Source organism: Lycium ferocissimum, chromosome 1 (genome assembly GCF_029784015.1).
Source record: "Lycium ferocissimum isolate CSIRO_LF1 chromosome 1, AGI_CSIRO_Lferr_CH_V1, whole genome shotgun sequence".
NCBI lineage: Eukaryota > Viridiplantae > Streptophyta > Magnoliopsida > Solanales > Solanaceae > Lycium > Lycium ferocissimum.
In genome coordinates, this window is record NC_081342.1 from 19,010,572 (window position 1) to 19,035,287 (window position 24,716).

Here is a 24,716-nt window from a genome sequence, read left to right on the forward strand (position 1 = left end):
GTTTAAAAAGTAACGGTGTTAAACCCCTGTGACTTACGTGACTCGTAAGAGGCTAAATTCATTGGACAAAATGCAAAGCAGCATAATGGCATTTCTCTAAAAAATGTAACTCACATATAAGATATTAGCAAAGCAACTCATAATAGTTGGATCATATGGTTGGTAACTAACTCTTAAATGATAATGCGGCAAAGACACATAGAACCGTTCCACTTATTTTGGAAGCATGTTAATATAACCTTTTTGTTTGGTTAAATATTAAAAAAATCAAAATTCATTTTAACAACCGTTATAAATTATCTTAATTGGTGGAACCGCTCCAATTTTTTTCGGAAGCATGTGAATGCAAATTTCAATATATTGGATAAACTTTCTGTCTGTTTAAAAAAAAAAATCAGCTTCTTCTTCTTCTTCTTCTTCTTCTTCTTCTTCTTCTTCCAGCCAATTGAAGCTTTCAACAGAGAGGCTCGGGCTTTTTCCGGTGCAGTGTTTCTTCGTATGAAGTTGGGGGGAAAGGCGACTGAGTGTAGTATTTTTGTCTAATGGATTTAGCCTCTTGCAAGTCACGTGAGTGTCGCATGGGTTTAGCACTGTTACTCCTTAAACGGGTTCTGTTAGGGATACCAAAAGTGCTCCAATTTTACATATATAGTGAAGGGATTAAATATGCTAAGCGTTATATTTGAGGGATCAAAATAAGCCTACTCCCATACATAAGGGATTAAATATGCTCAGGGTTATATTCAAGGGACCAAAATGAACCTACTCCCACGAATAAGAGATAATTTTAGCCGAAAACTCGTTAATTGTACCCTGAAACTATTCGAAATGGGGCAGGTCTCGAAATGATATCTACCAATAAGCCTACGATCCATTATAAAATGTGAGATCTCAACTTTGATAATAAGATACGTTAAAAGTCTTAAAATTATTATTTACTCTGACAATATATACTGCTTAAAACTCCCTTCCTGAATCAACGGTCCTCGTTCTCCAACTTTTTTGGACCTTAAAGCGACACTATAAAGAGAAGGGAAAGAAATTAAGGTAGAGATCCTTCATTCGCTAATTACTCTTCAACAAGGCAATGCTTTCAACTACCCATCTAATGGAGTTGATCATAAGATATCCTGAGCTTTTTCTCATTTTAGTTCCAACTTTAGTACTAGTCGTACTAGTCTTCCACAAAAACACTAGGCGAAGAGTTTTCTTGGTAGATTTTGCATGCTATAAGCCCCTGAAAAACCAGCAACTTCCCGGACTAATGTTTCTCGATAAAAGCACCAAAAGTCTATTTTATAACAAAGATTCACTAGAGTTCATGGACCGGATCTTGCAACGATCCGGCTTAGGTGACAAAACGTACACTTTTAAAGGATCGTTCGAAGACCCTCCGGATTTGAGCGCTGAAGCTGCTAAAGAAGAAGTGAAGATGGCGGTGTTCGGAGCCATAGATGAACTTCTTCTCAAAACAAGTGTTAAATGTGAGGATATAGACATATTGGTTACTGTGTGCTAAGTATACAATATTATGCCATCATTGTCAAGTGTAATAGTGAAACGTTACAACCTGAGAGATGATATCCGCAGCTATAATGTTACTGGAATGGGTTGCAGTGCTGGCCTTGTCGAAAATCTGCTCAAGGTTTTGTGAGCTCTCAACTATTTCCAATTAATTTCCCTTTATCATGCAATATCTTTCTCTCTAACTTTTCGTAGTAAGCTTGATATATTAACTTGGAAACATAGGATTAATAATTTTGTTGCTTGCTCGTCTTAAATATGTCATGATATTTTCTGGACCATAAAAACATGTCGCTGAGAACAAAATGAAAATTTTAAAGTGAAATTATTTTCAAATGTAAAAGTGTTGTTCTTTTCAGAAAGAACAGAGTAATACAGAAAGTTTATGCGCTACGCAAAATGAAATAAACGGAATATAATAGTCTAGATTACAGTCATAAAGTTAAATTCACGTCATAATTTATTGTTGCGCAGGTGCATGATAATTCCTGTGCCCTAGTAGTTACCAGTAAACCCGTCAACCGGTTCAGTTGAACCGGTTAAAACCGGAACCGGAACCCGAACCGGTAGAATCGGTTAGCCGGTTCCGGTTAACCGTTAATTCTTTACCGGTCCGGTTCCCATTTTTTTGAAACCGAAACCGGACCGGTTAAACCGGTTTAAACCGGTTAAATTAAAAAAAAAAAAATTAAAGAGCCGTTGGGCTGGGACTGCTGGGAGTAATTGGACCGTTGGCAACGGTCCATTTGCAAAAATGGCCGTTGCCAAACGGTCATTTACTTAATTTTTGGCCCCCCAACCCCCCAAACTTTTTTTTTTAACACTTTAACCCATCCCTCACCCCTATATAAACCCTTCTTCATTTTCATTTTAATTCATACCAATTCACTCTTCTTTTTCTCTCAAATCTCAATCTCTCAATTATAGTTACTTTGCAATAATTAGTCACTTTATATTTCTCTCAAATAAATATTACAAAGTCTTATTATAGTTTCAATTATTAATTTTGCAATTATAATATTGTTGGTGGAGTTGGTGATTTTGCAACAATCCGAAGTAGCTTTGGTGGATTTGCAATTCTAGCCGCCTTCACTTTGTTTGAAATTAATCCGGCAATTTGGTACCTTCGTTCCAACTCTATCTTTATTTTTCGCAATTTAATTCTAGCAATTTATTTTTCGCAATTTAATTCTAGCAATTTAATTTGTTGTGATTTATTTGATTGTGATTTAAATTAATTCTATTTAATAATGTCAAAGAGATTAAGACGTGGTGCCGGTAGTAGTAGTGGTATTGTTAGGGGTGGGCTTAATGAGGAAACATTTGTGGAAGAAACACCTAATTTAGGTATTGATGTTGGAGGAAATAATCCACTTTTAGGTCATGAGGCAATGCAACAACATTTTACCGACACTTTTAATGAAGACTTAGATGATGATGATAAAACACAACCCCCCGAAAATTCCATAGGAGATACATGTCCTGCACAATCACATACACAAGACAAACCGCCTAGAACTCGTAAGCCAACAGCTAAAGTTTGGAAATTTATGACTAAGAATAGGGAAAACCAATCAGCTACATGTACCCTATGTGGACAAGTATTTAGTTTTAAGCAAGGAACTGGTAAGGATGGTGGAACGGGTACACTAAATGCTCATATGAGAACCAAACATATGGATGTTTGGGGAGAGCAAACGGGTTCAAATGTGGGGGGATTCAAATGACGATAGACCCACGAACCGGTAGAAATTTTAAGTATGACAAGAAAAAAGAGCGTGTAGAAATAGCTAAAATGGTAGCTTATGATTGTTTACCATTTTCCTTTCCATCGGGTATGGGGTTTGTTACTTACATTCAACGTTGTTATAATTCGTTATTTGAGGGTATTCCTAGAAGTACTTGTAGAGCCGATGTTATAGATTTGTTTAAAAAATATAGATTTTATTTGCGCCATGTATTTAATTCTTTAAATTGTAATGTTTGTCTTACCGCTGATTTGGGTCTTAGTCTTAACAAGTTAGATTTTTTTGCTATTACATGTCATTGGGTTGATGACAACTGGGTTATGCAAAAAAGAATTATAGCTTTTTTATATGATGAAGGAAAAGGTCGTCACGATGGAAAATTTTTAGCGGATTCAATGTCTACTATTATGAGATTATTTAACATTTATAGAAAAACACTTTGTATTGCTTTAGATAATGCTTCTAATAATACAAAGGCGATTGGTCTTTTAAAGAGAGAATTAAACCCTCCGCTAAAAAATATTTTTCATGTGAGATGTAGTTGTCACATTTTAAATTTAATTGTTAAAGATGGTCTTGACTGTTTTGACGATTCTATTCAAAAAGTTAGAGATGCGATTGCGTTTCTTTTTTGTAATGCTAATAGAGGAAGAATTAGAGATTTTAATAATGCTTGTGTGGAAAATAACCTTAGACCTAAGAAAATTCAAGTAGAAATTGAGACTAGGTGGAACTACACTTACATTATGCTACAACAAGCATATGAGTATAGGATTCTCATACAACAAGTTCACAACAAATATAATACTGATAGTGATGATTGGTTAAATTATTCGCATTGGGAAGATGTTAAAGAATGTGTTGACCTCTTAGAAAATTTTTATAATGCAACTCTTGCTTTTTCTAGACAATTCTATCCCACGGTAACCGGAATTTTAGCCTACTTAGCGGAAATAGCTAGAGTTTTACAAGAGTATAAATATAAACCCGGTTATCAAGTGGCTATTTTTGAAATGATAATCAAATTTAAGAAGTATTTTTTTCCCATCCCAACTTTATTTATATTGGGTTCTCTTTTAAATCCTTGTTTAAAAGTGTCTTATACTAAAAATTTGGTTAGTCAAATTTATAAGTTTTTAGAAATTGAAGAGGGAGTTCAACCATCTTTAGCTGAAGCCGAACTCGCTATTGATGATGAGTTTAGAAAAGTTTTTACTCATTATTCTAGTTTGGAAGAACGTGCTACACCAGTTGCTCCACGCCCTACTACTTCTCAGAGTAGCAAAAAGGGCTTGTCGAGTTTAAAAGTTTTACATTCACAACCAACTTCTTCTTGTACTGCAAACTTTAATGAATATAACTTTTATTTAATGCAGCCAAATATGGATATCAAGGAACTGGATGACTTGGACGTCTTAGCATGGTGGAAGAAGTACAAGGCAAGTTATCCGATACTCTCAAGAATGGCTCGAGATATCCTTACGGTTCAAGTATCAACCGTGGCTTCGGAGAGCGCATTTAGCCAAGGAAGACAGCAAATTAGAGACCATAGACACTCATTAATCTTCTTTAGCTTGCAAGTACTAGTGTGCATTCGCGATTGGATTAGATCGGAGCGACGCAACCAAAACTTAGAAGCGGAGGAAGGCGAAGAGGAAGAAATTGAAGATTTGATAGCTAGTGGACCGGACCAAATGGAAGGCTTTGAAGATATTTCCATGACCGAATATGATGTGGGGGAAATTAACGAAATGGTTCAAAATTGGTGATTTTATTATTCTACTATTTCTATATTGCTCATGTATTATTTGCAAGTTAAAAAAACTACAACTTGCAAATAAATGTTATCCAAGAATGAATAAAATATATGGCTCATTGAGCTTTCTTCTATTTACTTGTGTTCATATTTTTACTTTTATAAAGTTAGGAATATACCTAAAATATACTAAGAATATACTTAAATTAAAAACTAGAAAGTTAAGTTATATATATATATATATATATATATATATATATATACAAAGTTATACATATATATAAGTTATATATAACTTAAACATATTTATATATATTAAGTTATATAACCTAAGTATCGATACATATATTGATATATATATAAGTATATTCTTACTATATTTTAGGTATATATATATATATATATATTCGAATTTATAAACTTAGAAAAAAATTAAGCTATAAATAACATAAGTTATAATATATAAGTTATAAGTATGTATAGTATACTTAAAGTATGTATATACATATATATATAAGTTATAAGTATATATAGTATATAACTTAAACATATATCTATATATATATATATATATAAGTTATATAACCTAGGTCTATTGATATATATACGTATATTCTTACTATATTTAAGGTATATGTAGTATATAGTGTTAACTTAAGCATATAACTTAATATATATATGTATACACGTATATTACGTATTCTTTGACTTCTTTGTTAGCTTTGTTAGTCGGTAAATATTTAAACTTTACTTATAAACTTGTATAACATATATAAATATACCTACAATATACTAATAAATACTATAATATATATATATATATATATATATATATATATATATATATATATATATATATATATATATATATATATATATACAAAAAATAAAATAAAAAAAGGTTTTGGAGCATTTTAACCGGGACGGCTCCGGTTTGAGGTTTCAAACCGGTAAATCGGAACCGGTTAAACGGTTTCGATTTTTTAACCGGAAACCGGCCGGTTCCCTAACCGGTTACCGGTCCGGTTCCGGTTAAACCGGTTAACGGGCATAGTCACTAGTGAGAGCATTGCAGCAAACATATACAAGGGCAATGACCGGTCAAAATTGATAAGCAACTGCATATATTCCGCGTTGGTGGGGTCGCCCTTCTCCTCTCCAACAAACCGTCCGATCAGAATACCTCCAAGTATGAGCTCATCCACACTGTTCGTTCTCAAACCGCGAACAATGATCGCTCCTTCAACTGTGTTTTCATGGAAGAAGACAACGAAGGACATCGAGGAATCACCATTAACAAAGATCTCTTGTACGCAGCTATAAAAACTATTCGTCCAAACATATCGACCGTAGCTTCGTTAATCCTTCCTGTATATGAACAGATCCGTTATTTGATCAATATTATAATGCGGCATTTTAGCACAGGAAGTCACACTAAGCATTATAATCTTGATTTCTCCAAATCTATTGATCACTTCTTCCCACATGTCAGGGGAAAAATGGTGTTGGATGATTTGCAGAAGAAATTCGGATTTAGCGATGAACAAATGGAAGCTTCTAGAATGACATTGTACAGGTTTGGTAACACTTCCAGCAGTTCGATTTGGTATGAAGTGGCTTATCTTTGAGGCGAAAGGTAGGGTAAAAAAGGGAGACACATTATGGCAAATCATTTGGGTCGGGTTTCAAATGTAGCAGTGTGACTTGGCGAGCAACCCGATCCATTGATCGCAATGAGATGAATCCATGGTGGGATGATATTGATGAGTTCCCCGTGGATGTTAGCGAGATCGAAGTGCTTCCGGACCTATTCGTTGCTTCCAATTAGGAAAACTAAAAATGTGCTTACGTGCTCTCGTTTTGTGTCCCGTGCAAAATCATTTTTTTGCGCAGATTGCCCTTTTTTTTTGGGGTGGTCTTTAATTTTTGGCCCTCAAATTGGTGGTCTTTAATTTTTGTCTTTCACCTAATACCCTGCGATTCTGGGTTCGAAAGAGGCTTAGATTCGCAAGACAGAATTTTGCCTATAAAATTTTGCCTTAAGGCAGAGTTTTGCCCAAAACTCTACCTTGTTTGAAACTCTATCTGAAGCATGCAAAACTTTGTCTTGCGTGTTTTTTTTTTAAAAGTTTGACTGAGCGGGAGTTTGAACCCGAAACCAAGAGGTTCTAACGAAGGGCAAAAAATTAAAGACCAACAATTTAATGGGAAAATTAAAGACCACCCCAAAATATGGGCACTCCTGTGAGTTGCCCTTGCAAAATTTTTGTATGGACTTTCGAAAAGCCCAATTATTATTATTATTATTATTATTATTATTATTATTATTATTATTATGTACAATTTTAAAAGCTAAACTAGCACGAGTTCAATCCTAAGTCGAAGGAAAAAAATACGGGGAAAGAACCCCAATGTTCACTACACATAAAATAATTACCCTTCGATGCCCCCTTTACTTTCATACGCCCAAAAGTATTTACCCTTCCTACTCATTGTAGGGTTTTTTTCAAGTAATTATCTCTTTTTTCTTTCATTTTTTTTATTTCTCTACTTCTTATCTTCTTTTCTTCTTTACCTCTTTTCTTTTTCATTTTTTTTTCCTTTTCCCCTTTTTTGTTCATTTATTTCTTTCCCAAATCATCTATTTTTATTTTATTTTCACCATAACTTGATTCCATATTTAATTCTAGCTCCTTTATTTTTATATTTTTCTCTATTTTTTTAAAACTTCTTGTTCCTTTTTTGTTTCACCTATTTCTTTTCTTTTTGATTTTTATCTTCATAATCTAATTTCATTCACCTTTTTTGTTAGTTTTGTTTATTCTTCTTTTTTTTTTTTTTTTATTTCTGTGATATTTATTTGTTTATTTTCTTTTTTTCAATTTTTTTTCTTTAGTTCCTTTTTTTTTCTCTTTCATAATCTAATTCTACCTTTTGGCTCGTTTATTTTTACTTTTTTTATTTTTTATTTTTTATATAAATAAGAAGGATAATTGGTATTTTTTTTCCCTATATCTCAAAAAACAACATATTTTAGCATATAGTATACCAAATCAGTAGCAATTGAAGTATACTATTGGAGTATACTATGATGCCCACGTGGTATATACCATATACTAACATGGTGTCATAGGAGACTACCAGTTCATTTCTTCAAGAAAAATACTCAATCCTCTATGTGATACCCACATGGTATATATTATATACATATAAGATATCATAGAACGTTGGATCATTCCTTCAAGAAATACTACTTAGTCTTCAGTGATACCCACATGGCATATCATATATTGACATGGTATCATACAGGACTGACAGTTCACTCATTCAAGAAAACATTGAGTTCTCTATGATACCAACCTGGTATCTCATACACTAACAAGGTATTGTAGATATCAGATTCATTATAATGCGGCATTTTAGCACAGGAAGTCACACTAAGCATTATAATCCTGATTTCTCCAAATCTATTGATCACTTCTTCCCACATGTCAGGGGAAAACCGGTGTTGGATGATTTGCAGAAGAAATTCGGATTTAGCGATGAACAAATGGAAGCTTCTAGAATGACATTGTACAGGTTTGGTAACACTTCTAGCAGTTCGATTTAGTATGAAGTGGCTTATGCTGAGGCGTAAGGTAGGGTAAAAAAGGGAGACACATCATGGCAAATCATTTGGGTCGGGTTTCAAATGTAGCAGTGTGACTTGGCGAGCAACCCGATCCATTGATCGCAATGAGATAAATCCATGGTGCGATGATATTGATGAGTTCCTCGTGGACGTTAGCGAGATCAAAGTGCTCCTGGACCTATTCGGGGTCCGGAACCAAAATGCCCCCAAAAAAGTCATTTTGAACCAAAATACCCCAACAAAAAAAAAAATGTTACCGAAGTACCTTTAGCGCAGCAATTTACTACGCTAAATCAGGTAACGGGGATGGCTCGATTAGCGCTATAGCGCGATAATTTCTTGTGCTATAGTGTCCCCCCCCCCCCCCCCCCTTTTGGGCTCTTTTGGTTAACCTTTCTTCCATTACACTTTTTAACGTACTTTGACCATAGATTAATCATGCTTGGGGACCCCGAAACTTCAATATTTTATATAGAACCCTACTTATTTTTGTGCGATTAATAAGGTAGGATCAATACATCAAGGATACACAAAAGTTCGGATGGCCGTTTTAGTGGTTGAAAAGTGCTCGAACGCCATTTTCGTTTGAAGGCTCGGTGTCATTAGCTTGAAGTTCTTTACGAATACTTAAAATTGTTCATTAATAATTAATCAAAATTTAGTTAAAATGGCAGCAGTCATTAAAAAAAAAAAAAACTTAATTAAATTGCATCATTCATAACCTTGAATAGATGAAAATACTTAAACTTGTTCATATTATTCAAAATAACAGCATCATCATAAATTAAACTTAAAACTAAAATCATAACATTCTTAATCATCATCAGAGTACAAGTCCTCAATATCGTCCTCAGAAAAATATTGGCGGTTTCTTAAGACACATCTTTTTTCAGTAGCATTTAGTTCTCTACTAGTTGATGATGCTTGTTCTTCGGCCAACTTTAGCATGTAAAATCTACATCGTCTTGCCGACATTACGTTGTTTTCTTTTCTAATCCTTTGCACGGCAAGCTCGCAAGTTTATGGACCTACTTGAGGTATGGTTAAGGAGTACCTTGTTGGGATTGGAGAGTTGAGATTTTCCAAGTCACGAACAAGACGTTCTGATTCGGCAAGCCGATGTGACCATTCTCGGCATAAACCGCAATAATATTCCCGCGGATCTGAATATTTCACACTGCAGAAATCATCATTACGCTCTATAAGAAGATGGGGATTTAGCTCATCTAGTTTGAAATCACTGGTATCGCTCGAAAAGCTGCTATGATTTGAACTCTTATCATTCTTGCTTTTTGGTTCTTTTGGAAGGAGTACGGACAAAAGCCGAGTTTCTACTACTCGACATTGAATATGGTGTAGTCTAATAACAAAAGAAAGGGCTACTTATATAGTTGCAAACCCCCAAGTACCCTCGGGGGAGGGGGAGGGTCTTTATGACCCTACCTACTTACCTTATTATAAGAAAAATATTAATCTTCATCGGACATTTCACAGTCCGAATCTCACTTGGATCTAAATCTTGTGCTACCATGTATACCATATTCTACCCTACGGTAACGTATTTCCATCCGATTGTTCTCTTCGCGAAAACGATTAAGAGCAAAATTAAACTCTTGTGGAGTTCTGCGAAGCATTGACATAGCACGTTTTTTTGGGCGTTCCAGCCCTACTGACGCTAACTTGTGCTCCAGTCTTTGCAGCCTCCCTAACACGCCAATCCCACTTCTCTCTCATTTCATTATTGTATTCTTGATTAAACCTGTCGTTAGGGTTATTTGAGTAATGAAAATCATCATCATCTAGTTCCCACGTCCTACCAATTGCTTCAAATATGTTTCTTTGGAGTGAACGATATAACATGACTAATATCTCCAAATTGGTCAAAAAATGACATAGTAACTCAATTTTGTGTGGAATTTTGTGTGGTTGGTAACAACTATTCGTCAAATTACGTTATATAACACTTAAAGTTTGATTTGAATTATGACGTTTTTCTGTTTGACAGTTGAGGTGACAATATATTGCAGAGGTATAGCGCAGTAAAATACTGCGTTATGACAGTATAACGCAGTAAATTATTGCGTTATACTGTCATAACGCATTATTTTACTGCGTTGTGACAGAATAACGCATTATTTTACCGCGTTATTCTGCCGAGACCTGACATAACGCGGTTAATTCATGCGTTATGCAACACTCCGTACTCAATTCGATTTGACGTAACACTGCAAGACACACTAATTGCATGCATGCGTTGGTTCTATATTCAAACTTCAAATCTTATTAATACCGAGTTTGTATAAGGGAAAAAATTCTAAGTTTCATCCAGTTTTTTGTATTTTGTATTCATCCTAAATTATTCAAAATATGGCAGATGTTCCAAGAATTAGAATTTCTTTATTCTGGGACGGACAAATTATATTCGAGGAAAATAATTTGCGCTATGATTCTCCCCCAAAATACCATGTTAAGTTTCCACTTGACTTAAAATTCTCAAAATTACTCCAAGCCTTGTATAATAGACTATAAGTTAGTAGAAGTGATTTTGATCTAAATATAATTGGAAAATATCCAATGTCATTTACGCCGCAAGGTGTAACTAGTTATGGACAGTGGTACATTCAAGACGATGGTTCTTTAACTGATTATTTGAAGGCGCCTTATGATTATAGGAAATGCATAACTTTAAACGTCCTTGAAATGTATATAGAGAAGGTCCCCATTAATCGACTTGTATTCATGGGTAGGGCTCCTCGGGAAGCCCGAAATAGACCTCGTCGGGAAGCCCCGTCTATAATTCAGGCCGAAGTCACTCAAGCGGAACCTACTTATCAACACAATTACCCTAACATAAGTACTTATGAAAGCATTTTGACTAGCCAAATGCCTCTGGATAGTTTAAGTCAGCAATTTGATGGGCAGTGGTAAATATTCATTTTTTACAATATTATTATTATTATTATTATTATTATTATTATTATTATTATTATTATTATTATTATTATTATTATTATTATTATGTGTAGTGACACTTGAATGCTACTAATGATGTCGATTATATTATTTAGGGGTTATACACACGATATGGATCATATCGGACGGTCTCCTCAATCGGGATGGATGAATCGGTTGGAACATCCTCGCCCTATCCAACAACTCAAAGCGATGGTCCTTCCTCAAGTTTCGGTGCAGTTGATTACTATCGGTACGTCTATTTTTTTAACTGCGCTATAGTGTTATTTGATGTGTAGTAGTTAAAATACTCTAATTTCTTATGTAGGAAGAATGTGGTGGTTGCACCAAATTATAGGCAAAGGCATGCTATGGATGGTTCAGATTATCCGAATTATATAGTGACATCATCCAGCGATAGTGATGAAATACCTAATGCGGAGGAAAGTGATGATGAGCAAAGTAACGATGAGATTGAGGTTGGAACTAATCCTCAACATCAAGTAGAAGCGTTGCAAGACATGATGAACGATCAAGCACACCAGGAGGAACTGAATTCAGAGCAACCATTTGAACAGCAAGAGTCGACTCCGGTTCAGCCGCAAAGCCAATTTCAACAGCAAGAGTCTACCCCGATTCAGTGGCATTCCGATGAGATCCCTATCTTGATCATCTTCAAGATCGCCCAGATGCCTTTGTCTTTACTAGGGATGATGATCATATTCGGCGAAGTTTGTGGAAAGAGCCAGTGGATCTTTTAAAAAAAAAGGCTCATATTGAAAAAGGCGTGATTTTCACCTCGAAAAAATCATTGCAAAGGGCTGTTAAGATTTATTGCATCCAGGGGATGAGGGAGTTTAAAGTTGACGATTCCACACGAAAATTTTGGCAATTGGTCTGTAAGCGAAAATATCAAGGCTGCGAATGGATGCTCCGTGGTAAGGAAACTACTGAAAATATGTGGATTATTTCAAAGTTCTACACAAAGCACACTTGTGATATGGGTGACCTCCCAGATGATCATTGCAATCTAGATACTAATTTGATTGCGCGTGTATTAGTTCGACATTAGAAAAAACCCAAGGTATCCCTTCGCCTAAGTTTATTTTATTTTTGGTGTTAATATAATGTTCCTCGTTGTTATATCTTTGATATTTCAACTTTTTCGGGTTCCTATTAAAGATTGTATTACAAGTAGTCATGAAAGTATATAGCAAAACTGTTACTAAGAGGAAGGCGTATCTTGGGCGTAGGTGTGCACATGAGATAGTCTACGACAATTGGGAGGGCTCTTTCAAGAAGTTGCCGAGATACATGGCGGCTCTACAACACTTCAATCATGGTACTATTGTTGAATGGAAGCTCAAATCGAAGCTTGGTGTGCCCGGTAATATTTTTTATTTTGTGTTTTGGGCATTCAAACCATGCATTGATGGTTTTGGTCATTGTCGGCCTGTAATATCAATAGATGGAACACATGTGTACGGGAAGTATGACATAAAGCTGCTAATAGCAGTTGGAATGGTATATTCCCTCTAGCTTTTGCAATTGCAGCTAATGAGAGCATTAGTACGTGGGGTATGTTTTTGGATTACTTAAGGCAACACATTATTAAGGATCGCATGGGAATATGTGTGATATCAGACAGAAATCTTTGGCATATTGCACGATATGTTCAATTTACAGGGGGTGGCAGCCACCTTTTGCCTACCATCGTTATTGTTTAAGGCATTTGAAGGCAAACTTCCAAAAGGCATATCGAACCCCAGCACTTTGCAATTGGATGTGGGCGGCTGCAATAGAGCATCAGGAGAAGAAGTTTAACCTGCATATGGACATTATTAGGCGGGCGAATGAGGAAGCCTTCCACTGGTTGAATGCAATTGATAAAGACAAATGGACATTACACCAAGATGAAGGTAGGCGATAGGGTATGCTGACAACAAACAGCTCTAAGTCATTCAATGGCTTGTTGAAATCTGCACGGGGACTATCTGTCACTGCAATGATGAGAATGACATTTAAGCAGGTTGTGGAGTGGTTCGTCAATAGATCAAAAGAGGCCAAAGCACATGCAGCAGCAGGTCTAAGATAGATGCCAAAACCATCAAAACTGTTCGAGTACTACAAATATAAGGCTCAGAAACATGACCGGATGGAGTACAACTCTGCAGAGCGCATATTTGAACTCACAACAAGTGTGCACCAAGGTAAAAGAGGTAACATCCACACAATTTGTGAGATTCCAAGAACATGCACATGCGGCAAGTGGCAATCATATCACATGCCATGTTCTCATGCCTTCAAGTGTTTTATCGCAATGGGAAAGAACGCCTCCCCGTACATGGGCGAGGAATATACGGTTGAAAATTATGCAAGAACGTATCTTTGGAAGGTTCTACCCACTTGGTAGTGAGAGTTATTGGCCACCGGATCCATTTTCAATGGTTGCAAATAAAGCATTTATCCGTAAATTCAGAAAGAATGCATACTCGCGTATTCATAATGAAATGGATGTTCCACCGGGGAGATACACTCGAAAATGCTAATTTTGCAATTATGTTGGTCATGATAAGCGCAACTGTCCCTTACGGCATGGCGGTCAAACTATATCTCGCGGTGGAAGTACCTCTCGTGGTGGTGGCACATCTCGCGGTGGCGGCACGTCTCGCGGTGGTGGCGGAAGATCAACTCAAGGGCATTAATTTATGAATGTTTTTTAAGTTTTTTTCTTACTTTGATGATTGTATTTTAAAAAGTTTGGGTTTCTTATTAATAAACAAGTTTAAGTATTTTCATCTACTCAAAGTTATGAATGATGCAATTTAATTAAGTTTTTTTTTAATTATGTTTTATGAATGCTGCCATTTTGACTAACTTTTGATTAATTATTATGAACAAGTTTAAGTATTCGTAAGGAACTTCAAGCTAATGACATCGAGCCTTCAAACGAAAATGGCATTCGAGCACTTTTCAACTACTAAAACGGCCATCCGAACTTTTGTGTATCCTTGATGTATTGATCCTACCTTATTAATCGCACAAAAATAAGTAGGGTTATATATAAAATATTGAAGTTTCGGGGTCCTGAAGCATGATTAATCTATGGTCAAAGTACGTTAAAAAGTGTAATGGAAGAAGGTTAACCAAAAGGGCCGAAAAAGAAGGGGGGGGGGGGGGGGGACACTATAGCGCAATAAATAGTTAACGGAGCCGTCCCCGTTACCTGCTTTAACGCAGTAAATTACTGCGCTAAAGGTACTTCGGTAACACTTTTTTGTTGTTGGGGTATTTTGGTTCAAAATGATTTTTTTGGGGGCATTTTGGTTCCGGACTCACCTATTCGTTGCTTCCAATTAGGAAAACTAAAAATGTGCTTACGTGCTCTCGTTTTGTGTCCCGTGCAAAATCATTTTTGTTGTACAGATTGCCCTTTTTTTGGGGTGGTCTTTAATTTTTGGCCCTCAAATTGGTGGTCTTTAATTTTTGACCTTCACCTAATACCCTGCGATTCTAGGTTCGAAAGAGGCTTGGATTCGCAAGACAGAATTTTGCCTACAAAATTTTGCTTTAAGGCAGAGTTTTGCCCAAAACTCTACCTTGTTTGAAACTCTGCCTGAAGCATGCAAAACTTTGCCTTACGAGTTTTTTTTTAAACATTTAACTGAGCGGGGGTTTGAACCCGAAACCAAGGGGTTCTAACAAAGAGCAAAAAATTAAAGACCACCAATTTAATGGGAAAAATTAAAGACCACCCCAAAATATGGGCACTCCTGCGAGTTGCCCTTGCAAAATTTTTGTATGGACTTTCGAAAAGCCCAATTATTATTATTATTATTATTATTATTATTATTATTATTATGTACAATTTTAAAAGCTAAACAAGCACGAGTTCAATCCTAAGTCGAAGGGAAAAAATACGGGGAAAGAACCCCAATGTTCACTACACACAAAATAATTACCCGTCCATGCCCCTTTACTCTCATACTCTCAAAATTATTTACCCTTCCTACCCATTGTAGGTTTTTTAGGTAATTATCTTTTTTTTTTTTTATTTCTCTACTTCTTATCTTCTTTTCTTCTTTACTTCTTTTCTTTTTCATTTTTTTTTTCTTTTTCCCCTTTTTTGTTCATTTATTTCTTTCCCAAATCATCTATTTTTATTTTATGTTCACCATAACTTGATTCCATATTTAATTCTAGCTCCTTTATTTTTATATTTTTCTCTATTTTTTTTAAAACTTCTTGTTCCTTTTTGTTTCACCTATTTCTTTTCTTTTTCCTTTTTATCTTCATAATCTAATTTCATTCACCTTTTTTTGTTAGTTTTGTTTATTCTTTTTTTTTTTTTAATTTCTGTGATATTTATTTATTTTTTCTCTTTTTTTAATTTCTTTTTTTTTCAAATTTTTTTTCTTTAGTTCTTTTTTTTTTTTTTCTCTTTCATAATCTAATTCTACCTTTTGGTCGTTTATTTTTATTTTTTATTTTTTATATCAATAAGAAGGATAACTGGTATTTTTTTTCTATATCTCAAAAAACAACATATTTTAGCCTATAATATACCAAATCGATGCTTGATTGAAGTATGCTATTAGAGTATACTATGATGCCCACGTGGTATATACCATATACTAACATGGTGTCATAGGAGACTACCAATTCATTCCTTGAAGAAAAACACTCAGTGCTCTATGTGATACTCACATGTATATATTATATACATATAAGATATCATAGAACGTTGGATCATTCCTTCAAAAAATACTACTTAGTCTTCAGTGATACCCACATGGCATATCATATATTGACATGGTATGATACAGGACTGACAGTTCATTCATTCAAGAAAACATTGAGTTATCTATGATACCAACCTGGTATATCATACACTAACAAGGTATCGTAGATATCAGATTCATTCCAAGACTGCTCAATCCTCTATGATGCTCACACGGTGTATTCACATCTTGAGGTATCATAGAGGACTAGTTCATTTCTTCAAAAAAAAAAAAAAAAAAAAAAAAAAACACTCATCTGTCCTCTATGATACCCACACGGTATATTCATATACTACCAGGGTATCATAGAGGACTGGTTCATTTCTTCGAAAAAAAAACACTCCTCGGTCCTCTATGATACCCACATGGTATATTCATATATTGCCAGAGTATCATAGAGGACTGGTTCATATATTCAAAAAAAAAAAAAAGTCCTCGGTCCTCTATGATACCCACACGGTATATTCATATACTATCAGGGTATCATAGAGGACCGGTTCATTCGAAAAAAAACACTCCTCGGTCCTCTATGATACCCGCATGATATATTCATATATCGTCAGAGTATCATAGAAGACTGGTTCATTTCTTCGAAAAACACTTATTGGTCCTCTATGACACCCACACGGTATATTCAGATGCTGCCAGGGTATCATAGAGGACTGGTTCATTTCTTCGGAAAAAAAAAAAAAAAAACACTCCTCAGTCCTCTATGATACCCTCATAGTATATTCACATACTGTCAGAGTAGCATAAAAGGCTGGTTCATTTCTTCAAATAAAGCACTCCTTGGTCCTCTATGATACCCACATGGTATATATCATATACAGACAGCGTATCATACATGACTGATTCATTCGTTAAAAAAAATTCCTCAGTCTTTTATGATACTCACATGGTATACGTTATATACTGACATAGTATCACAAAGAACATGTTCGTTCCTTTATAAAAAAATAAAAAAAATAAAAAAAAACAAATATTAAGCTTAATTTTTATATCTTTATATCATTTTTTACAAGTTTTATAAAATAAAATAAAAAATAGGGTCATATTTGTTATATAATTTTTGTTTTCATTTCCAAAAGAAATGAAAAATAATATATTTTCTATTAATTTAGGTTTTCATAATTAGGCTAGTGACTTTAGTGTCTTTTTTTAATTACTTCTTTTATAGTCTAATTATTTAATTTTATATATTATTATTATTAGTCTGAAAATAATTAGCTAATACTTTTATATCTGTATTTTATTTTTATTTTTGAAAGAAAAACAAAAAGACACAAAAAAAAATGAAACACAAAACAGAAAAAAAAAATAAAAAAAAAATTAATAACTACACACACAAACACGTTGGGAAAGATGTAGTGCAGTGGCCCATCATGGAACTGGAACACACTGCTTTGTTTACACAAGAACTTCGGGAGTTCGGGTAATGATGTTGTGCCTTATGGGAATCTCGTGTAAATATTTTATGGAGGGGCAATTTAGTGTAAATAATTTGCTTACAGTGGATAATTATGTTGTTTTTCCAAAAAATATTTGTATCAGTTATTTGAGTAAAAATTGCTGGCTTGTTTGACTATGTGTTGTGTTAGTTAGATTCGACTGTACGCATTTAAGCGTGACATCGTGTTTGTGATCTTATATTACCATTATGCACAATTGAATTCTAATATCAAACGAATATTTTGGGTATTGATCTTGTTTATTTTCCAATTGATAGTTATGGTTCTCTCTCTCTCTTCACATCAGCCTTTCTTGTTTTGTAATAGTAGTTTTCAAGACCAGAACAGAAAAAATTTGCATCTTTTATACCTTTACAAAGCAGAAAAGGCGATTGCCTCAAAACAACATATCATAAACAAGTAAACATTACAAAGAGATGCGCATCCTAGATTTAAATTCTATGAGTTCAATCTTAAAATTCTTATCATTGAACCGATTATAATTTTAATATTATGGGTTCAGAGTTATTATTTGCTGCAATTTTAATGCATTTTTATACATATGCTTGTACTCGGCACTAAAAGTATTGTAATATTGTATTCAGATAAGTTGGTGCTACAAGGCTGTATCCGCCTGGCAAACGGTGCATTATCTCTTTGATACCAAAAGTCTTCCAGGCTTCAAACTTGTTCTTTACATGCCATTTCCCCAAATCTTTACAGATGAGGGCAATAAATTTTTGTAGCTCATATAAGAGTATTGGTGAAGTATATACAGCCGGTTAACAGTCATAACCCTGTTGACTTTGTGTTCTTCTAAGCAAATTTTACATTTGCAAATAATATTTCTTGTGGTCAATTTTTTTCCAAGGGAAATGCATTTTATTTTAATTTGTCTGTGTCAGTACTCATTTCCACTTGGATTAACCTTTTTCTTTTACAACTGAAAGGCAAGCTGACAATCCTGGCTTCCTATTGGGTAGATATATACAGTAATAAGTTTAATTTGTTTTGTTTTGTTCTATATAATTTCTATTAGTGCTTAGGTTTTTTACTCTGGATTTCCACTCCATGGTATGCAGCTGAGAGTGCTTGTTTCTAGAATCGAGCTAGGAAGTCTAACAAGGGAATTCAAAATAATACAAAAATGTCACACCTAGGATTAAAACTTGCAACAGATGACAGTTTTTGGACTACTTTTATTACTATACACTAAAAGCTTCCCTTGTGTCAAGGGGATTCAACAATTATATACAAAAACATATTGGTTTATGCCATTCACACAGTATGAATGAAATTAAATTGAAGCCCCTTCGCCACAACAGAGTTAATGTAATCAAGCTACACAGGATAGAAGATTATGAATGAGGAAGATATTAAGAGTAACAAAACGGATTTCATCAACTAGGATATTCCAATAACAAAGTTTGAGGTAAAAATACAGATTCAACTTTGGCTTTCTATACATGATATAGCCCTGGAGTCTGAGTAAAATATCATACACCATTCAGTCAATCAAGCCACTGGAGAGATATTCCCATTTTTACAAGCTTAGCTCTACCAAAGAATTGATCTCTGGCTAAAAGTCTAACTTGCTTTAGATATGTACCTAAAGGCACAACCCCTTTCTCAACTACGTTGTCTAATGAGTATATCAAATCCTCTGTTGCCCTGTCTGCTGCTATGCAATCAATTAGTACCTTCGAATCCTCATCAGTGGCTTCAAATGCATCCTCAATTTTATCTTCTGGAATTGAACTTTGATCATTAACTTTTAGCCAACTCGACAGTTTATCTGCTTCGTCTGTCAAGATTTTCACCCTTTCCTTCAATTCTGTCCTTTCATTTTCATGCTCATCAACCGTAAACTCTGCAATAATTGCCCTTTTAACCATTTGTTCTCTAAGGCTTGAAAGCTCCTCCACTTCATCATGAGTCTTGGACAGTAATTCCGTCGTGTCATAGTAAAGGTTGCACGAAAGTCGGTCCACAGCTTCCCTTCTAGAAGCTAGAGAAGGGTGAAAGAAATTATCATTGGAAGGTGAATAGTAAAAAGGATGATTATGTGAAAAGATCTTGATAAGGTTGTGCACAAGATCAGATAGGTTGCACCCGGGGTACTTCCAATTTACTAGGTAAAATGAAGAAATAGCACCTGATGAAGATTCCACAAAAGGATGGTTGTCATAAATTGGAAAGTCAATATTTGTAGACACAAGGACAATAGGGGCAATAAAGGGGTAACTTTCATGTAACCAAATGGTAAGAGGGATTGGAGGGGTGGAGGAAGAGACCTGCAACTCTCCATTTGCATTAAGTAAGTTGACACTAGTACCATCGTCGTGTGTAAAGGGATCAATGGAAGGTTTGAAAGAAGGATAATCTTGAAGCAAAGAGACGAGGTGTCTTCGAATTATGCGTATTTGATTAGGATCTGTGTAAGGTGGTGCAAAGATGGGGCTTGTACAAGAAAGTGCAGCATCTATGAATTGGATTGAAGTTGGAGGTGTTTCAAAATTGTTGAAGAATAACTCATGAGCTAGTGATTTGAAGTAATCCATTTGAGGTGCTGATTTTGAGAGTGATGATCAGTCAGTATATATAAAGTGAATTGAGTAAACTAACACTTTGATCCTCTAGCCGACAAGTGTATATATTTTGTATATTGAATATAAATATAAAATGTAATATACATATTGTGTGTGTGTGTGTCTCTCTCTCTCTCTCTCTCTCTCTCTCTCTCTCTCTCTCTCTATATATATATATATATATATATATATATATATATATAGTATACATAATCAGTGTATAAGTTTTGTGTATTTTTGCTAGCCCCATAATTAATTTAGGCTGGAGGGCCAAAAAAAAAACTTTAAAAAATGACCTTGACGCAACGAAGTCGTTTATTTCTAAAGTTTTTAAGTGTTATTATGTAGTTGCTTGGAACTTTTCTTTTGATGTGAGTAAAGTTGTTTTCTAGCTTCCACTCTGTCTAATTTCGTGAGTCAACGAGTAGCAAAATCTTACATTAATGCAAATCGTACATAAAATAAGCAGATTAGTTGGATAAGCTTGTCACGCAAGCATTTATAAAACAAAACGTCTTGACCATATTGCTTGCTCCACAAGTGTTGATTTGCCTCTTTCTCATTGTTTATTATTCTGCATGCTATGGGTTGGGAGTTGGCATGGAAAATATGGAAGGGACCAGTTATTATGAGGTGATAAGTATTGATGGATATACTTGTTTGACCAAGTAAGAACCAAAAACTGAAAACAGAAAATAGTTGTAAGGGTAGTTGCATAAAAGAAACATCTATGGCATACAAAAGTGGAAAAATGCTCAATTGATTTTATATTCATCTGATTAAGTTTTGGTGGATAGAATTATCCGATATTTTGTCTTAGGTAAAATGTAATGTTAGTGGAATAGTTAAAGTGCATGCAAACTAATTCGAACACCGTTATAAAAAGAAGGGCAAAGGTGCAAATATACCCCTCAACTTTGCGAATATATACCCCCCCTGCCCCCCCCCCTCTCCCCCCCGCCCCCCCGTTTAAAAAGTGGTGTATATATACCCTTGCCGTTACATACCCTTTTCGCTAACGGGATTTCTTTTTAAAATCATTAGCTTATTTTTAATTAAAAAAATGTCACGTGGCTTTAAAAAAAGTCTACTCATTTTTTTGAGTAGACATATTTTTCTAAAGCCACATGCTAATTTTTTCCTGGTGGATCGGGTCTGGTTGGTTTTAAAAAATATCTCTATGGCTTTTAAAAAAAAAATGAGTCTACCCATTTTTTTTAAAAGAATCAGACAAGACCCACCAGAAAAAAAATTATCATGTGGCTTCAAAAAAATGTGCCTACTAAAAAAAAATGGGTAGACTTTTTTTTGAAGCCATGTGATATTTTTTTAATTAAAAAATAAACTAAATGATTTTTAAAAAGAAAATCATCAACAAAAGGGGTATATTTGCACCATTTTGTAACGACTGGGTATATTTATGAAACTTTTATAAGGGGGTTATATCTGCTCTAAATCGCAAAGTTAAGGGATAAATTGCGCCTTTTCCCTAAAAAGAATCTATAGCAAAAATTTAAACAAAGTGGAACATCAGTAACAACAATACAAGCAACGTAACCCTCTCACATATTTTTGCCTTGATGATGGTGTATGGGCCAACTTGCACGTACTTCGACTAATTCTATCAAACTTATAGTCTTTACATCATTTTCGTCCTTTTTCGAGCATTGATTAGCTCATTTTTTACCCGAGGGGACCGTTGACACGCTTCCAATGGTGTTTAGATCGGATTCGGGTGACTTTTTGGTGAAATTGGGCTTAAAGTGAAAAATAGTTGACCCAAAGTTGACTTTTAGGTAAACGGACCTTTTTCGGGAATCTGTTGATCCCGAGAGGTCCGGATGGTCGTTTAGAATTTATGTGTGTACATGGTTCGGTTCCCAATGCACTCGGGTGCATCTTGGAACTTGGGTTGGGAAATTGGAATTAAGGTATCAGGGGTTGACTCGGTCAACGAGACCTTCTTTGGGAATTTCCAGGCCACAAGCATATTCGTAGCGTGTTTTTATGTGCGTCTATATGTATGGTATGCGAGCAGATGGCCTCGGGAATTAGTCAGAAAATTGGATTGAGTTGTGAAACTTGGGTGAGTTTTCTGGTGTCTGGTGCCCACTTTGGCGGCACCAGCACCACGGCAGCAGTACCGCTGGAGCGGTCACCCTGCCGTTGGAGCGGTCCAAGCCAATTTGTGCATGACCGCTAAAGCAGCCAGTGGTCCCAGTGTTGCCAAAGCGGGTGACGGGCAGTGTGTATCATTAATGAGGTGTTAAAAGCCTTTAGTTCCTCATTCATTACCATTACGAAAATTGACTCATAGGAGCTGTTCTTGGAGACTTTTTGTGGAAATTCTTGGTGGTAAGTTTCCCTACTCCTTTTACTATTTCCTTAATCCTAATCATCATAGATTCCCCCTTCTCTTAATAATTCCTTAGTTATGGAAGATTGAAAGTGAGTTTTGATGAATGTCCTATCTAGGCTAATTAATGATGAAATTGATGGGGTTTATGCTAGATTTTGATTAATCTACGTTTGTTAATCATATAGCTTCCATTATTAGAGTTAAATTCTTGAATCAAAGAGTTAGGGTTTATACCTTTATACCCCAATTTGGGGGTTTTGCTTCAATTTCAAAATTGGGGAATTCCATGAGTTAAATTAGCAATTAGTGGTTGGGTTATGATCACCTAGTGTTTAATTTGATATTTTGCTTCCGAATTCCCATTTTGCTGTTGTGGGTCCCGTTTCACCAAATTCGAGGGTTGGATTTGACCTAAATTGGATGGTAGCAATATTAGTATCATTCTTCATGATTTCTAATCTAGATTTCGATTATGCTTAGACTACTTTGGTTCTGAGGCTCAGCGGAAAGGCAAGGCAAATGAGTGAGTTGTTGGTGTTGCGGTTCGGTCATTCAGGTAGGTTATGGCTTATCCTTGGTGAGACTTCGCATAGCGAAGCATATATTTAGATTATATCATTGGAGAAAGCATGTGAACCTTCAAGTATGAAGTTGAGATGGATAGTCTTAAGTTGGGCCCTGTTGTGTGTTTGGGACTAGCCATTCCGTTGTGTTATGATTGATTGTTCTATTATGTTGGTTTGATGCCACATGTTGTTAGTAGTTATCGGCATCTGTTGTTCTATCTTGATTACTATATTGTTGGCGTACCCACTGTTGGTACCTGTGATTCGGATATATTGTTGGCGTACCCACTGTTGGTACTTGTGATCCGGATATATTGTTGGCGTACCTATTGTTGGTACTTGTGATACTGAGCATGATTATTGATATGGATACATGCATTGCACGCACTCTCATTCTTCATGATATATTGTTGAGATATTGATGATATTTGATAAAACACTTTGATGAACTGGGCTCGGTTTTACTTGAGTGACGTGAGAGTCCGATATCCGATGTTCGTCCCGAAATCGTGGATTGAGTGAATTGATGCTTGATGAAAACTCTTTTTACTTGAGTGACGTGAGAGTCCGATATCCAATGTTCATTTCGAAATCATGGATTGAGTGAGTGCATGGACTCCATGGGTCCCCCGGGGTGGTATCAGTGAGAACCCCCCGTGGGCAAAGATCCGGGACGGGTAGCACTTGGACTTCGCGATTCACCTTGGGTTGTGCTACCGAGATGTCGATATTTCCGTCCGAAGTACATGTGTACACAGCATATGCATTGCATCCATACATTATTGCATTGCATTGCATCACAGCTTGATTTGGAGATGATTTGATGTTGTACTTGTGATGTTGGATTTCAGACTTGATATGTTGAGATTTTGCACACTTGGGATTAGATGCTCTACTTAGGCGTTGATGCATACTTGGCTTCCATTATGTTTTGATTTATACTCGTTGGTTTAATTGCCTATCTTGCTTTATTATCTGAATTGTGTTAGCTATGCTTGGTCGGCTGATGATGCTACCGGTACCATTGTTTTGTCGGCTTTGCAACTTGCTGCATTCCTTTATGAATGTAGAGTATCGAGTTGGGTCTACTTCCATCTCCCGTGGCGATTGTCGTCTTCGGCTTTAGCAGGAGTCTTCGGGGGTGAGCACGGCCGTTCGCTGCCTTGAAGACTTCTCTATTATTTATGTCCTATTACTATTCAGAGACATAGACATTTTTATGTATTATTATTCCAGACTTGTATTAATTCCTTTTAGATGCTCTTGTTTGACTTAGACTAGATCTGGGGTATTATTATTATTCCGCACTATCTTTACTATATATATATATATATATATATATATATATATATATATATATATA

At 35.4% G+C, this 24,716-nt stretch overlaps 1 protein-coding gene and 1 pseudogene across 1 annotated transcript; one reads left to right on the forward strand and one right to left on the reverse strand.

Moving 5' to 3' along the window:
• Positions 1 to 1,108: 1,108 nt before the first annotated feature.
• Positions 1,109 to 6,856, forward strand: LOC132063077 (3-ketoacyl-CoA synthase 2-like; annotated as a pseudogene).
• A 12,183-nt stretch (positions 6,857 to 19,039) lies between these two features.
• Positions 19,040 to 20,471, reverse strand: LOC132069448 (protein ELC). The gene has a single exon (XM_059462793.1). It carries the CDS (start codon positions 20,399 to 20,401, stop codon positions 19,352 to 19,354), a length of 1,050 nt encoding a protein of 349 aa, XP_059318776.1. The 5' UTR covers positions 20,402 to 20,471; the 3' UTR covers positions 19,040 to 19,351.
• Positions 20,472 to 24,716: the final 4,245 nt, after the last annotated feature.

Excerpts from the sequence above, each read along its gene's own strand:
- LOC132069448 (XM_059462793.1), bottom strand. The coding sequence starts at position 20,401 with ATGGATTACTTCAAATCACTAGCTCATGAGTTATTCTTCAACAATTTT.